The 16203-nt window shown below is 44.3% G+C and overlaps 1 protein-coding gene across 2 annotated transcripts in view; it reads right to left on the bottom strand.

Moving 5' to 3' along the window:
- LOC115096615 (collagen alpha-1(XXVII) chain B-like) overlaps positions 1–16203 on the bottom strand; it is a 514116-nt gene that overhangs the window by 172934 nt on the left and 324979 nt on the right. For both annotated transcript variants that reach the window (XM_029611498.1, XM_029611499.1), the window contains exon 27: positions 5828–5881. In XM_029611498.1, coding sequence (XP_029467358.1) covers positions 5828–5881 — 54 coding nt within the window. The remainder of the gene's footprint in view (positions 1–5827; positions 5882–16203) is intronic.

Raw genomic sequence — 16203 nt, 5'->3', positions numbered from 1 at the left:
ATGGGTAGGGAAGGGAGGCCCGGCTGCGGCCACCTGCGGCCAAGTTTCTCAACATTTTGCCTAATATCCTCCCCCCAGAGAGTGTCAAATTTGATTGTATTATGATCACTACAGCTAATGGACCCCACAACAATACCTCCTTGTACTAGATTGTACATTCCACTGAGGACTAGATCTAAAGTAACTGCTCCTCTCATCTGTTCTAGGACAAGCTGCTGTATGAAACAGTCATTTATGGCATCTAGAAACTTAACCTCTTTAGCATGTCCTGATGAGAAATTGCCCCCCTCCCCCCCGTCAATATTGAAGTAATAGAATCTCCTATTATTATTGTGTTGCCAAATTTATTTGCTTTTCTTATTTCTGCTAGCATTTCAGAGTCTGTTTCTTCACAGGGAAGAATATCTAGTGAAACTGAGGGAGACGAAGAAAGTAATCAAGAAGGTAAAACGTCAGGAGGAAGAATGAATTATCAAAGAAGTAAAGCAAGGGGACAAAACATTTTTCAGATACATCAGAGAAAGGAGAAAGGTCCAAAGTGGTATAGTGAAATTGAAAGGTGATAAGGATCAATGTGTGGAGAGAGGCAAAGAAATGGTGGAAATATTAAACAAATACTTCAGTTCTGTGTTCAGTAAAAACGACCCTGAAGAAGGATCGTCACTGGTTAACAAGACTGTGGATGGGGGTGAAGTAGACCAAACTCCATTTACAGAAGAGAATTATGGGAAGAGCTAGGAAAACTGAAAGCAGACAAAGCCATGGGGCCTGATAAGGTTCATCCCAGGAAACTAAGGGAACTCAGAGATGTGCTGTTGGGTCCGTTGCATGACCTGTTCAATAGTTTCCTGGAAATGGGAGTGGTGCCGAGTCATTGGAGAAGAGCAGAGGTGGTCCCACTTCAGAAGAGTGGCAGCAGAAAGGAGGCTGGGCATTACAGGTGGGTTAGCCTCACCTCGGTGGTGGGAAAATTAATGGAGACTCTGCTGAAGGAAAGGATAGTGAACTACCTACAGGACTGAGGCAGCATGGATTCACCAGTGGACGTTCCTATCAGACAAATCTGATTGATTTTTTTGATAGGGTGACTAAAGAATTGGATCGAGGAAGAGCACTCGATGTGATCTACTTGAATTTCAGCAAAGCTTTTGATACGGTCCCGCATGGAGGCTTGTGAATAAAATGAGAAGCTTGGGAGTGAGTGCTAAGCTGATGGCATGGATTACAAACTGGTTGAAGGATAGAAGACAGCATGTGATGGTAAACAGAACCTACTCTGAAGAGAAACTGTGTTAAGTGGACTGCCACAAGGATTGGTACCGATCCTGTTCAACATCTTTGTGAGCAATATTGCAGAAGGTATAGAAAGTAAAGTTTGCTATTTGCAGATGATACTAAGATCTGCAACAGAGTGGACCCGCTGGAAGGAGTAGAGAATGAGATACGATTTAAGAAAGCTTGAACAGTGGTTGAAGATATGGCAGCTGGGATTCAATGCCAAGAAGTGCAGAGTCATGCATCTGGGGTGTGATAAGCCAAAAGAGCTGTATGTATGGGGGGTGAAGGGCTGTTGTGCACGGAGCAAGAGAGGGACCTTAAGAACATAAGAATATGCCATACTGGGTCAGACCAAGGGTCCATCAAGCCCAGCATCCTGTTTCCAACAGTGGCTAATCCAGGCCATAAGAACCTGAGGTGACAGTGTCTAGCAATCTGAAGACGGTGAAGCAATGTGCCAAAGTGATAGCTAAATCCAGAAGAATGCTGGGCTGCATAGAGAGAGGAATAACCAGTAAGAAAAAGGAGGTGATAATCCCCTTGTACAGGTCATGGTGAGGCCTCACCTGGAGTATTGTGTTCTGTTCTGGAGACCGTATCTCAAAAGGGACAGAGACAAGATGGAGGCGGTCCAGAGAAGGGTGACAAAAATGGTCAGTGTGCTGCAGCAGTCAAAAAAGCAAACAGAATGTTAGGAATTATTAGGATGGGAATAGTTAATGAAATGGAAAATGTCATAATGCTTCTATATCGCTCCATGGTGAGACCGCACCTTGAATACTGTGTACAGTTCTGGTCGCTGCATCTCAAAAAAGATATAGTTGTGATGGAGAAGGTACAGAGAAGGGCAACCAAAATGATAAAGGGGATGGAACAGCTCCCCTATGAGGAAAGGCTGAAGAGGTTAGGGCTGTTCAGCTTGGAGAAGAGATGGCTGAGGGGGGATATGGGTTGATCCAGGAAACTATAGACTGGTGAGCCTATTGTCAGTTCCAGGCAAAATGTTAGATGCTATACCTAAAAACAAAATTATTGGTCATATAGACAGACATGGCTTAATGAGGAACAGGTAATTTTAGGAAAGGGAAGTTTTGCCTTACAAAACTAAGTAACCAAGAAAAAATTTACCTCACTTACAGGGTCATTTATCCAGATGCATTAGGGCATTATTGCAGGTGTTAGGGCCCTAACGCCCGCGATAATGGCATAACACATGCGATAAATACCACATCGCGAAATCCGTATGCAAATTTAAAATTAACAGTCTAGTGGAAAGAGTTTGGGCGGAGTAAATGGAAATGAGGGCTGGTTAACATTGCGTGCAATAATGTAATGCACACTCTCATGAGATTTAATGCCAGAAATAACTACACCTTTTTTCTGTGCATTTCAGGATTTATCACAAATCCCAGTTCGGGAGAGAGAGAGTTCCTCTTGGAGGCTCACTTTGTTAGAGTTGTGGACCCTTGGGCTGGCTGAGACAGTGGATGTTATGCTGTGGGGACTCACAGGAAGCGTCACAGCTGGGAGGCGGCACTGAAGAGACTCTGGCAGAGGCTTCACCACTGGAAGCCCGAGGTCCCTCCAGGAGGAGCCTGTAGGAACCTGGGACTCTTGGACTTAGGCGGGACCCTATGCGACCAAGGATCCGGGCAGCGATCGAAGAGGTGGAAGATGAGGACGGCTGGACCCAAGAAGCTGGAGATACTCCACCCTTGGAAGCCCGCGGCTCCCTCGGGAGGAGCCCATGAGAGCCCGAGCCGCTGGGACTTAGGAGAATCCTCTGGGCCAGCGAGTACCGGATACCTGAGATGGAGGCAGAGTCGAAGTCGGGGTCCAGGAACGAAGCCGAGTCAGAAGCCAGGAGTCAGAGGTCCAAACTGAAGCCAGGGGCGAAAGCTGAAGACGGAGTCGTGGGACGAAGCCAGGTCAGAAACCAGAGATCAGAAGTCAAATCCAAAACCAGGAGCAGAAGCTGGAGACGTGGTCAGAAGATGAAGCCGGGTCGGAAGCCAGAGGTCAGAAGACAGCAAGAACGATCCAGGGATCAACGCAGCAACTAGAGACTCAGGGAAATTGAGAGAACCTCGTTGCAAGGCGAGGGTTTAGTCCCAGCTGCAGGGAATATACCCTGCAGCATCTGACGTCATCCTTGGGACTGTTCCTGAGTTCCCACGCTGGCCCCTTTAAATCTGGAGCCCCTGCGTGCGCGCACACCTAGGGGGCGGGGCCGGCGATGGGGAATCGGCGGCGTCTCCCTTGCAGAGGAGACGCCACGGCAGGCTGTGATATAGGCCTAGACGGCCTGGGAAGAGTCCGCGCGGGCCGGGCCGGGCCCGAGGTAGGAGGAGGGACCGGGGCACGGCCCGGTCCCGTAACACACTTGTATTTCAACTTTTTATATCATTGTAAGAGGGGGCATTATGAATGCGGGGTGAGTTTTGTGGGGTAGGGTGGGTTCTGGGGGCAATTTTACATGCACAGTCGTACTTGTGAACAGAACAGTTATGACCAGGAAAGATTTAATGTGAATTGGCAAAAGATCTACTTTAAAAGGCAGGTTATGTCAGATAAGAACTACTAAAACATTTGAACAAAATCTAACTTTTGTCTAAAAGGGTTGAAGAGCTGGGTAGAATAACAAAAAAAAATAGAATGTTATGCATTGCCCATTAAGAAGGCAATGTTTAAGAGCATTTATTCACTGAAATGGCTTGACTGAAAATTGCCTTACTCAAATGCAGCTGAAAGTACACACAGGTTTCACAGTACACATACTTTTAGCCACATTACAAAGAGGTGTTCCTTTGGGAAAGTTTAGGTCATGGGAGGAAAACAACATGCATATACTTGATTTCAAATATATGAGCACAATTTTGCCCTCTCTCAGCTACCTGCGCAAATAATAGGTGCAAAGTAAATATAAGACTTGCCATACTGGATCAGACCAAAGGTCCATCAAGTCCAGTATCCTGTTTCCAACACTGGCCAATTCAGGTCACAAAGACCTGGCAGGATGCCAAAAAGTTGATATAAAATTCTAATCAGATAGAATCTATCTGCAGCAAAGTGTCACTGCAACCTCATCCATGTTATTCATTCATCAGCACTTTTCTTACAACTTTTAAGTCTGTACATCCACAGTTAATTCTACCTTCCACTCACAAAACAAAACACAAACATGTTCATGTAGCAATTTCCACCCATTGCTCCTCTTTTTCACAATCCACCTGATCCTGAATTGGGTGACACTGATGCTTTTAATTCTCACACTTTGTACTTGCTAATTTTCAATATTGGTACTTTATTTTTTAAATTTACCTAAAGTATGCACATTAAAAACAGCCATGAAGTTTGCTACTATGCAGGTTATTTGAATACTATGCCCTAAATTATCATTCACTTTTCACTTTATATACTTCCTATGGTCAAGTGTTAAAAAAGTCTGAGCATTTTCATTGTCTTTCAGTTGCTTTGAACTGCATACAGATACTAATGGATCATTTTTCAAAGGGTTCAGGTGCCTAACTTTTAGGTTTGGTCACCTAAATCAGCCCCTTTAAAAATTAACTAGAATATCTAAATGTAGGAGCCTACACTAGGTGATACAATTAGGTGCCTAAAAAATGAACAGCAATGGGGGCAGCGTTAGAGGGGGGAAAAGCCAGGCTTTTAGCACCGATTTTCAGCTCTAGGCACCTAACTTAGATCCCATCTAAATAAACATTTTCCCCATAGACACAAAATGGGAGAAAACCTTTTGGAAATAACTCCCTTTAGGATCCTAAATCCAGGAAAATGAATTGCAGGTCTAAATTTAGGTCCCTATTTATTTATTATTTATTTAAAGATTTTTTATATACCGGGGCACGTTAAAAAACATCACCTCGGTTCACAATGTAACGTAACATAGCAACCAGCTTTACAATAATTTAATGTAATGCAAACAGTAAGAAAACTAAGTTTTAGATTAATTTTTAGCAGAAAATGTAGGGTTCTACGTGCAGCTGAAAGTCTTCCTAAATTTAGGCACCTAATTTAGAGATAGAACATTTTTAGAACATGGACCCCTAAAGTCCTAATTATTGTCTAGCCATTTGTGTAAACATTTATATTTAAGTATCCAGCACTTGTCTCTTGCTGAAATTATTTTTATTTTGCTTTGTTGAAAATACTGATTCTCTACATGATTCTTGAAAATGTCAATTTTCCCTTTGATTAAATTGTTAAGAAACATGATGGAAGCAAGAATGTACAGTGGGGTTGGAAAGGAGAGATAGCAAAGGGTTGTTACAAAGGCACATTTCAATCAACTACTTTGTGTATGAATGAAGATCAGCACTGAGAAGCTCCTTTGCCTGGAACGCACTGTGAGCATTGAGCTCCGTTTTCTATCTGGTCCACTGATGAAGTTTCTGTTCCCTACTCTCCGGCTCATCTCTCATAAGAATGTATATTGTATACTTTCATTCAGGTTTTTTTTGTTTGTTTTTTTTTTTTTAGAAGGAAAGAGACATCTCATTTTCTAGGAATATATTAGTTTACTTACTGTCATTCCCGAAGGTCCTGGGAAGCCTATTTGTCCTGGGCGGCCAGGGTGCCCCTAGAGAGAGGAAAGAAATGAACTGTAATATAAATTGTGTGGAAGATGTTCTGTTATCCTGTCCTCCTTAATATATCTCTTTCTCAGCACAGAAACCACTTAATACTGTACTCAAGCCTGCTACTCCAGCCGTTTGTGTATTTGTAAACCTGACAGTGTATGCAGATTTTTGCTGTTTTATTTACATTAGATGGCAAGGGAAATGATTATGTCCATTAGGGGAGTGGGAGGTGCTTTTCTCCCATAGGTTATTGGCTCTAGGGCAGCGCTTCTCAACCGGTGTGTTGCGACACACTAGTGTGTCGCCAACCACCGGCAGGTGTGTCGCGTCTCCCGGTGTCCCACTGCCCCATTGTACTTTCCTTCTCCCTTTTTCCAGCCCCCGCGGTCCAATTGAAAGCTTCCTTTCTTCCTACCCCCACTGCCCAATGGGAAGCCTCCTTCATTTTGCCTTCCCCCGCGCAGGCCAATCGGAAGCCTCCTCCCTGGCCACCTGCCAGTGGTAGTAGGAAGAAGGGAGGAAGCCTTTGATTGGCCGGTGAGGCAGGCATGGCACTGCCCGGGAGTGGGGTGGGAGGAATAGCAGTGTAGGACCCCGACGAAGCAAGGCCGCTACGGGAGCCCATCCCCGTAGCGGTGAAGAGGAAAACCCGACCCCGACGGTGCAAGGCCGCTACGGGAGCCCATCCCCGTAGCGGTGAAGAGAAAACCCGACCCCGACGGTGCAAAGCCGCTACGGGAGCCCATCCCCGTAGCGGTGAAGAGAAAACCCGACCCCGACGGTGCAAGGCCGCTACGGGAGCCCATCCCCGTAGCGGTGAAGAGAAAACCCGACCCCGACGAAGCAAGGCCGCTACGGGAGCCCATCCCCATAGCGGTGAAGAGAAAACCCGACCCCGAAGGTGCAAGGCCGCTACGGGAGCCCATCCCCATAGCGGTGAAGAGAAAACCCGACCCCGAAGGTGCAAGGCCGCTACGGGAGCCCATCCCCGTAGCGGTGAAGAGAAAACCCGACCCCGAAGGTGCAAGGCCGCTACGGGAGCCCATCCCCGTAGCGGTGAAGAGAAAACCCGACCCCGAAGGTGCAAGGCCGCTACGGGAGCCTAGCCCCGTAGCGGTGAAGAGGAAAACCCAACCCCTAGCAACGAAGAGGAAACCCGACCTCTGACTGAGGCGCCCATCCCCGTGGCGCCGAAAAAAGAAGGCCCGCCGGATTAAAGCCACGGCGGAACCGGAGCCCATCCCTGCAATGAAGGAAGAAGTTATTTTTGGTGAGAGCTGGTGTGTCTGTGTGTGAATGGGGGCCTGGGTGAGAGCTTGTGTGTGAATGGGGGCCTGGGTGAGAGCTTGTGTGTGAATGGGGGCCTGGGTGAGAGCTTGTGTCTGTGGGTGTGAATGAATGCCTGGGTGAGAGCTTGTGTCTGTGGGTGTGAATGGGTGCCTGGGTGAGAGCTTGTGTCTGAGGGTGTGAATGGGTGCCTGGGTGAGAGCTTGTGTCTGTGGGTGTGAATGGGTGCCTGGGTGAGAGCTTGTGTCTGTGGGTGTGAATGGGTGCCTGGGTGAGAGCTTGTGTCTCTGGGTGTGAATGGGTGCCTGGGTGAGAGCTTGTGTCTGTGGGTGTGAATGGGTGCCTGGGTGAGAGCTTGTGTCTGTGGGTGTGAATGGGTGCCTGGGTGAGAGCTTGTGTCTGTGGGTGTGAATGGGTGCCTGGGTGAGAGCTTGTGTCTGAGGGTGTGAATGGGTGCCTGGGTGAGAGCTTGTGTCTGTGGGTGTGAATGGGTGCCTGGATGAGAGCTTGTGTCTGAGGGTGTGAATGGGTGCCTGGGTGAGAGCTTGTGTCTGTGGGTGTGAATGGGTGCCTGGGGGAGAGCTTGTGTCTGAGGGTGTGAATGGGTGCCTGGGGGAGAGCTTGTGTCTGTGGGTGTGAATGGGTACTTGGGTGAGAGCTTGTGTCTGTGGGTGTGAATGGGTACCTGGGTGAGAGCTTGTGTCATTGGGTGTGAATGGGTGCTTGGGTGAGAGCTTGTGTGTAGGGGTGTGAATGGAAGCCTGGGTGAGAGCTGGTGTGAATGGGAGCTTTTGTGTGTGATTGAGAGCTTGTATATAAGAGAACATGAGTGTGATTGAGAGAGCGAGACTGGTCAGGGAGGTGATGTGTTTCTGTGTGAGAGAGAGAAACTGGTCAGGAAGATGACTGGTGTGAAAGAGACCGAGACTGGTCGTGGGGTCTATTTGGGGGGGTGTGTGTTGTGAGTGACTGGTTGTGGGTGCTAAGGAAGAAGATTGAGGACAGAGCTTCAGCAGCCCTTGCTGCTTCTGGTTAGTGCTATTGGCCTGGAAGGGAAAGGAGTAGGAGAGTTGCTGGAGAAGGTAAGTAAAGGTGGCTTTTTAAATTTATTTTTCTTGATTGACTGCCATTTTAATTATTGGGTATTATGCGATGTCTGCTGTTTTGAAATATTTTATTGATATTTGGACATGTTTTAATAATTTTTATGAGTATTTAATTGAATATTATTCTGTTCAGCAGCTGCTTTGTAACATTTTTGGTATAACTTTACAATGATTTCTGTGTGGGGCTCTCTAGCAGCTTGGCTTATTCTGTTTTCCCAATAGGAAATGTTTTAGTGTTTAGGGCCTGGTTTAATAGTTGTATTTCTTAGATAGGGTTGTTACTGTTTGCGTGTGTTCCGTAATACAGGTGTAACTTTGTGCAGGTTAGTTTGTGTGCATTATTGCAAATCCTGAGTCTGTTAGGTGCTATATTTCTCTTTCCATTTCTCCAGGTTCGCACTGTATGCAGAGTGGCTTTTTTGGTTTTCCGTTCCAGTTTCTGTCTCCATATTTATAATTTGTGTTTTTTCTGTACTTGGTGAAGGTCAGTTCTGGGTGTGTGACCAAAGTGAGGTGTTTTACTAGCATGTAGGCATTTGTATCAATCTTATTTGATGTGTTTTCTCAATAGGATATGCATTAGTGGTAAATTACTGTCTTTTCATAAGGAAGGCTATTGTGCCTGGTAGTAAAGGGAGTTTGTTTTGCTTTTACTGAGATGTCATCAGAATCAGAATATCTTTTTTTTGTATGGTGAGTTGTACGGGTTATGCCCTAGATCTGCTCTGCACTCATTGCTGAGGGTTGAGGGGATTCCTGTGGATGCAGAGTGCATGTTTACACTTAGCCCCGTGATGGTCACATGTTCAGTGTGTCACGCATATGAGAACCATTTGTCAGGTGTGTCCCGGCCAAAAAAAGGTTGAGAACCACTGCTCTAGGGGATATTAATAATAAATATTGCTTCAGCACGAGGCAGGGAAGGATTGCTGAGTGGAGGGCGAGGATGGAAGATTTAGAGGAATGTAAGGGGATTCCTGCTAGGTAGACGAGTGACGAGTGAGTTTAATAAATGACAGGTTTTGAGCTAATTGCAGCCTCCCCTAGGTGTGAGGTGATGGTGTAGCTGAGGATTTGCTGAACAAGATCACTGAGAGCCATCCAGGACTCAAACTCTATGAAGAAGGGTTGTTGACCCTTGCAGGAGGAGATTTATGGCTTTGAAAATGCTACCCTGAAGATCTTGGAGTTAAAGGCTGAATTTTGTCTTAACATCTGAAGAGAAGTTTGCTTTTTGGATCTTGAATTGTACGACACCTGTAAGTGATTGTTTTGTTTCACCCGCTTCTGACAGATTCTATTTGTCTTTTTAGTGGGATTATATCCTGATAATTTGGTTGTGATTCTGGCACTTGGATACATATTTGAACTTTTAATAAAATCTTTTTCTTTGGAACTGGAAACTCAGGTGTGGACCCTTGCTTGGTGCCAGTCTCCCTGTGGGCCTCCCAGAATTATTCTGTTCCCCAACAGGCCTCCCATTCTGGGGCTGCAGCTGCCAAAGGTGACCCCCACCCAAAGGGGGACTGCATATGAGCTGAGCTGTGGAAATTAAAGATTCCTATCTGCTTAGCTCCTCAGCATTCAAATATATTTATTTATTTATTTATTTATTTATTTAACGTTTTTCTATACCGACATTCGCACGAGACATCACATCGGTTTCCAGACAACAGTAAATTCAGCCAACTGGGCTTTACATTGTAACTGATATTAGAACTAGGTTGGGGGAGGGGAGGGGGGGGGGGGCAGGGAAGCAATTGGGTTTTATGTATATCCATAGGACAAAGGTGGGATTGGTTGTGGTCTATTTACAAGATGGTGGCATTATGTACATTCTATACACAAGGTGTCGCAGGGGGGAGCGAGGGGGGAGAGAGCTTAGCGGGTTAGGAGGGGCTCAATTAGTGAGAGATGGAAGGATGGAGGGAGGTATTTCGTGCATGCTCAGCAGTTAAGCTATTCTTAGTATTTACTATTTCCATACATGGTGGAACATGCTGAATGGTCACAAGTAAATTTTAAAAGGAGTGCATATGTGCCCATAAACACGCATATTGGGCACGTGAGCAAAGGCACACTCAGTTTTGTATTGTGCGTGCAAGTACACGCGTACCATTTAAAATATTCCTACCATGCGTATGTGTTGGAGCCTTTACATGCGTACTTGCAAGTGAGTGGCGGGGGGGAGAGAGAGAGAGAGAGAGAGAGACTCTTTTAGAGAGACAATCTGACATCTATGTATCTCCCACTGTAAGAGGGGCATTTTCAAGTCAGGGTGGGTTATGGGGGGGGGGGGCAGTCTTACAAGAGCCTGCAGATCCTTATGCCCTAGGAAGACCAATGTAATACCGCCCCCCAAAACCCACCCCGATTTGAAAATGCCCCTCTTCAATGGGAGATCTCTCTCTTTCTCCCTCTCTCTCTCTGCTCCCCTCCTCAGTGTTCAGGATCTCTCTGGCCCCAAATCTCCAGACTTGCGCCTCATCAGGACTATGAGTAAAGTTACGCAGGGAACGTGGCGCGCGTTGCCATGGTCAGCATGGCAAAGTTCGGTGATTACGAGCTTAAGTCTTGGCCCCACCCCAGAACGTCAATTCCCCGCCCCCTTTCTGCCTCTTTATTCTTGATGCGAGCACAGGTATGTACGCGTGTACTTCTCAGCTTCTTAAATTTCGTGTTGCTTGCGCGCGGCCCACATAAGTGTGCAGGGGGCCATTTTTGCATGAGCAGCACTTTTAAAATCTACCTGTCAGTTATTCTAGCAGCCACTGATTCACAGATATTATATTTATGTGTTCCTCTGGCTCACTGCATTTCGATATAATGCTCATTCTATATTGGCACGTAAAGTAAATAGTGAACTTAATCAACTAATCAAAACAGAAGTGATAAACTCTAAAAAAAAGAATAAAGTACAACATCTTGGTGAAGGAAAAGAAAGGCGATATAAATTGAAACATACATTAAGAGTTATGAAGAGCCTTGTGTTGTATTCTAAAGCAACAGTATTAGCAAAAAAATATTTCCGTAATTCAGCACAGCTGAATTTTATTTAATGCCTGAAAAGATATGAGTGTTTCAAGTTTTTCAAAACTCCTACCACTTAAGTCATCAAGGGCTGGATTTTCAGAGGATTTACGCGCGTAACCAGTCATACGCGCGCTGGGCCTGTTTTCAAAAGGCCTGGCGATGCACGTAAAGACCCGAGTCGCGTGTAAGGCCCGGGGCTTGCAAAAAGGGGCAGTCCAGGGTGGGGTGGGGCTTGGCCAGAGGCCTCCGCATGGCTGCTGTACCGGAGATCGCGTGCCAGCAGTCGGCCGGCGCACGCAACTTACTTCAGCCCCAGGGCTGAAGTAAGTTTTACAACAAGAAAAAAAAAAAGAAAAAAGGTAGGGGGGAAAGGGCGGGAGAGGTAGAGGAAGGGAAGGGAAGGTGGGGTGGGGGGATAGGGAAGTTCCCTCTGAGGCCGCTCCAATTTCAGAGCGGCCTGCAAGGGAACGGGGGAAGGCAGCGCGGCTCGATGCGGACTTAGCACCCCCTTGCGCGCGCCGACTCCTGATTTTATAACATGCACGCGTCTGCACGCGCATGTTATAAAATCATGTCCATGTGTGCGCGCCGGGTAGCGCGTGCACATAGATGCGCACGTGCATGTCTTAAAATCTACCCCTAAGGGAGTATTTATTTATTTAAGTATTTTAATGTACCGCTTGATATAATGGAGGTACATCAAACGGTTTACAATGTTTACACAAACATAATGAAAATACAATTAAAAAATAATGAAATTACACAAGTAAAAAGCAAGATAATCACAGAAGAGCAGGAAAGAAAAAATGTAAGTAAAAGAAATTAAGTAAAAGCAAGTTTAAATAAATAAGTTTTTAAAAGTTTCTTAAAATCTTTGCTAGTGGGAGGTAATCTGAGATTGTCTGGAAGGGAATTCCATAGAGAAGGGCCTGCAACTGAAAAGGTTCGGTGACTTGTAAGATCTAGTCTGGCAAGATGAACGGTGGGAACTTCTAGTAAACATTTGTCAGAAGATTATAATTGTCTTGATGGTTGATAAATCCGGAGTAACTGCTATAGAGTAACTGCTATAGAGTTACTGCTGTAGAGTAGATGATTGTAGATCAGATTGTGGATGATGCACAGAATTGTGTGTTGAATGCGAAATGAAACAGGGAGCCAATGTAGTAACGATAATACTGGTGTGATATGGTGTCTAATTTTTGAGGAAGATAAAAGTCATGCAGCAGCATTTTGAACAAAGTATAATCCGGTAGGCCTAGGAATAGGCCATTGCAGTAAATGAGAATGGAGAATATAATGGCTTGAAGAACTAAGTGAAACTTGTTATGAAATAGTAGAGGTTTTAGATTTTTTAAGATGCAAAGTTTATAAAAAGAATTTTTGACAACAGTAGATGAAAGTTCAGAATCGAGTATGACACCAAGGTATCATGGTTTAGACGAGATTGGAATAGGGCAGTTATCAATGTTAAGTTGAGTTGGGGGACAACACATTTCTACAAATTTCTAGCTGCTATCACCTCAAGGTCCAGTGTCTACAGCCAAGCTCTGCGGTACAGTCACAGCTGTTTAACCCCTTTAAATAGGACTTGCATTTCAAGAAGTTAGAACAAACATTCCAGAAACTACAATACCTACCATAGTAAAATAAAAAACAAAACAAAACATAGATCAATAGCTAAATGAATACCCACAAACAACCTACTAAAGGAACATCCCAAAAAAAGAAAAAAAGACAGAACACTTCTGGTTGTCACCTGCAGCTAAAACCCAAACATGTAACATCAAGGATATGTAATTCATCCTGGACACTATCACATCACTCTCTTACAGGCCATGGGCAGCAGCTCTGTCTTGGCTTACTGGCAGCCCCCTAACCTCAATCAGATACTCACCAGCAAGCACAAACCATATAAAAATGACGCTAACATAGGACCAGACCCTGCCACAAGCCTAGATGCCAATTCTGTCCCTATATCCACTCAGGAACACTATTACAGGATCCAGCAGCATCAACTACAGCATCCAGGGCTCAGTCACCTGCTCTCCCCCAACATGGTATATGTATTATATGTATTACCTGCCAGCAATATCTGTAAAGGAGTATATGTTAGATTCTTCTGAAAAGTCTAGGACCAGACATCTAGCCTGGTCCACCTTAAGACAGCCCACAAGGGAATACTGGTTGTAGGAAGATAAGAAGAAAGGCCCCAAGGAGGATTGCATGCCCCACACATGAGAAGAAAGAAGCAGGAGTTTTGTTCAAGCTACATATCTGAAGACTACTGCACTTTTGTTTCTAGCACTGCCTGGTCAGCAAGCTCATGGTTGTTTAATTTGCCTGTAAATAATAAAAATCTGTAAAAGAATAGCCGGAGACCAATCTACTCTGTCCTCCGGTAAGCCGAAGACCATTCACGCTGTGTCACAGTCCTTCTGCCAACTTCAGTGTCATTTTTTTTTTTTTATTGACAATAAAAGGCAGAGGAGCAGAAGCAATCACATCTGGTTTTTCTTCTCCTGAAACTCTTACATAGTAACATAGTAATGATGGCAGAAACTGACCAAATGATCCATCCAGTCTGCCCAGCAAGCTTCTTATGGTAGTAGTATCTGCTGTGCCATGGTTATCCCCCATGTTTCTCTTAAGGATAGAAACTGCTGTTCCGTGCAGCTAGCCCCATGATTTATGATAAGCCATTAAAAATTTCTGCTAGCAACATTTTTAATGGGTGATAAGCCTTCTTAAAAATTTCAGACAATGCTGCTTGACGTGCTTTGCTTATGGACTTGTTGCCCAAGGAAGCAGTCCTGTGCTTTTTTCCCCCCTTATCTCTGAATATCAGTACCCCAGACCGTAAACGTCAGGGCCCATGTTGGTTGCCGTCTGACCTCAATTCCCCTCCCCCCACCTTTAATCTCCTTTCCTGGGGTCCAGTAGCTCTCTCACTTCTTCCTTTAGTGCTGACAACTACCCTATGTGCTGGGCTTACTTTGATACAGTTTTGAAGAAAGGAGGTAGCACCATGGACAAGAGAGAACTACACCTACTCTTTTTAGCTCAGGGCTTCCCAAACCTTTCAACAACTAGCTGAGTTTTCAGATGTGCATGAGATATAAGCCCGGCCATTTAACAGTACAAGAGACTTATTGCAAACCACTTCACCAAGTGTCTTCAAACTGTTAAAAAAAAACAAAACAAAAAAAACCCCTCCAATTCCATTCTTTCCATGTGACAACAGTTACAAAGTATTTTTCATGCCTACTGCTTGCTATATCTTTATTTCAGGTATTCACAGAAAAGGAGGACATCTAATTTTTTTATGAATTTCCGTAAGAGGCAGCTTTTTATGCAAATATAATTGTCAACATATTCAGACAAAGTTAATTACAGCTAACAAAATGTAATTGTACTCGGACCGCATAGCCCCCGGTACGTATAGCACAAACTGCTCTAAAACGTTTGAGTTTGCAGACTGAGTCTGTTTCTAATTTGGAGATACTTGCAGCCTTTTCTGCTTCCTAGGTTGTATGTTTGACCTATGGTCAACCTGGTTTTTAGGAATATCTCCTTCCATTTTTGATTGATGTTCGACTTTCTTTTAAGGCTGTTTGTAAGAATTTTATAGTTTTAAGAGATTTTAATTTCCATGTGGATGGTAACGCCTTTATCTGAGAGCTGTGACATTACGCTTAACTCTATAGCTGCTTTAAATTGGGAGCAATTGGTTAGTCAGTCCAGCCAAAAATACTTTAATACATTAGATTTGGTGTTTTTAAGGGATAACTGGCCTTTACATTAAAGCGCTGAACACTCAGTTAAAGTAGCACCATGGTCTGATCATTTTTTCTTTGTATTCATTTTCAAAGTTCAACTTTTGACAAAAGGGAGGTGGCAGTGCTGCATGACTATTAGATCTATTTTTTAAACTTTCTCCTGCTGGGCTCCCTCAACAGGTGGCAGAGAGCGGGAGGGAATCTATCCAGACTCCTTGGGTAATTTTGGCACATTAAGGGGGTGGGGTTCCAAGTTACATGGCCCTTTAAGATAATGGCAGCCCTGGGTGGTGGGCTACTTTTGTGAATTGTTACCCTTTTCCCATGATATTTTTTCTCATAGAATTTTTCTGCAAAAAAAAAAAAAAAAAAAAAAAATATATATATATATATATATATATATATTGTGTGGAAGCTGCCACAATATTCTATCTGGGAGGGGCCAAATAGTGTGAGAATGCCTCCCAAGGTATTTTTCCCTTCCATGATAAAATATCACAGCATAGTAAAGGTCCCCCAAGTTTGTGACCTTAGCTTTTTGCTCAATACAACTCTCTCATTTCACCCACTGATAAGGAATGTGGTAAAGAGCTCATTTTTAAGCTCTGCATACATCATCAACTTAAACCTCTCTTATCAGAGCTTCACAAAAACAGTTATCTATCTTCTATATTGATTACTGTAATGCTCTATATATTGGGTTACACCACTCTGTGTTAAGAGCCTTGTAGATTGTTCAAAACACTGCAGTGCAAATTATCTCTAGGGCAAGGATTTGGGATCATATCTTACCATTATTGCTCAAGCTTCACTGGTTACCTATTGGCTAGAGGGTAAGGTTTAAGCTTTATTTAAAGCTTTTAATAAGTTAGGACCATATTGTTTCAATTCTGTTTTGAAAACTTATAAGCCAGTATGACTACTGAGGTCCTCATCTCAACATTTGTTGAACATACCCTCTATAAGTTGGTCTTCTGATTGTAGGTGTTTTAAAATTGCAAATTATTATTTATTTTCCTGTTGATTAGGGGTTCTTTGTGGGTACTAAAAATCGGTGTTTATCGGTATTTTCGCAGCACAGGTACTATTATTGGGTAATTGTTCTGGTTGAATCAA

The sequence above is a fragment of the Rhinatrema bivittatum genome, chromosome 8, assembly GCF_901001135.1.
Source record: "Rhinatrema bivittatum chromosome 8, aRhiBiv1.1, whole genome shotgun sequence".
NCBI classification, from domain to species: domain Eukaryota; kingdom Metazoa; phylum Chordata; class Amphibia; order Gymnophiona; family Rhinatrematidae; genus Rhinatrema; species Rhinatrema bivittatum.
Note: the sequence above shows the minus strand (reverse complement) of the source record. Positions and strands in the feature narration are given on the sequence as shown.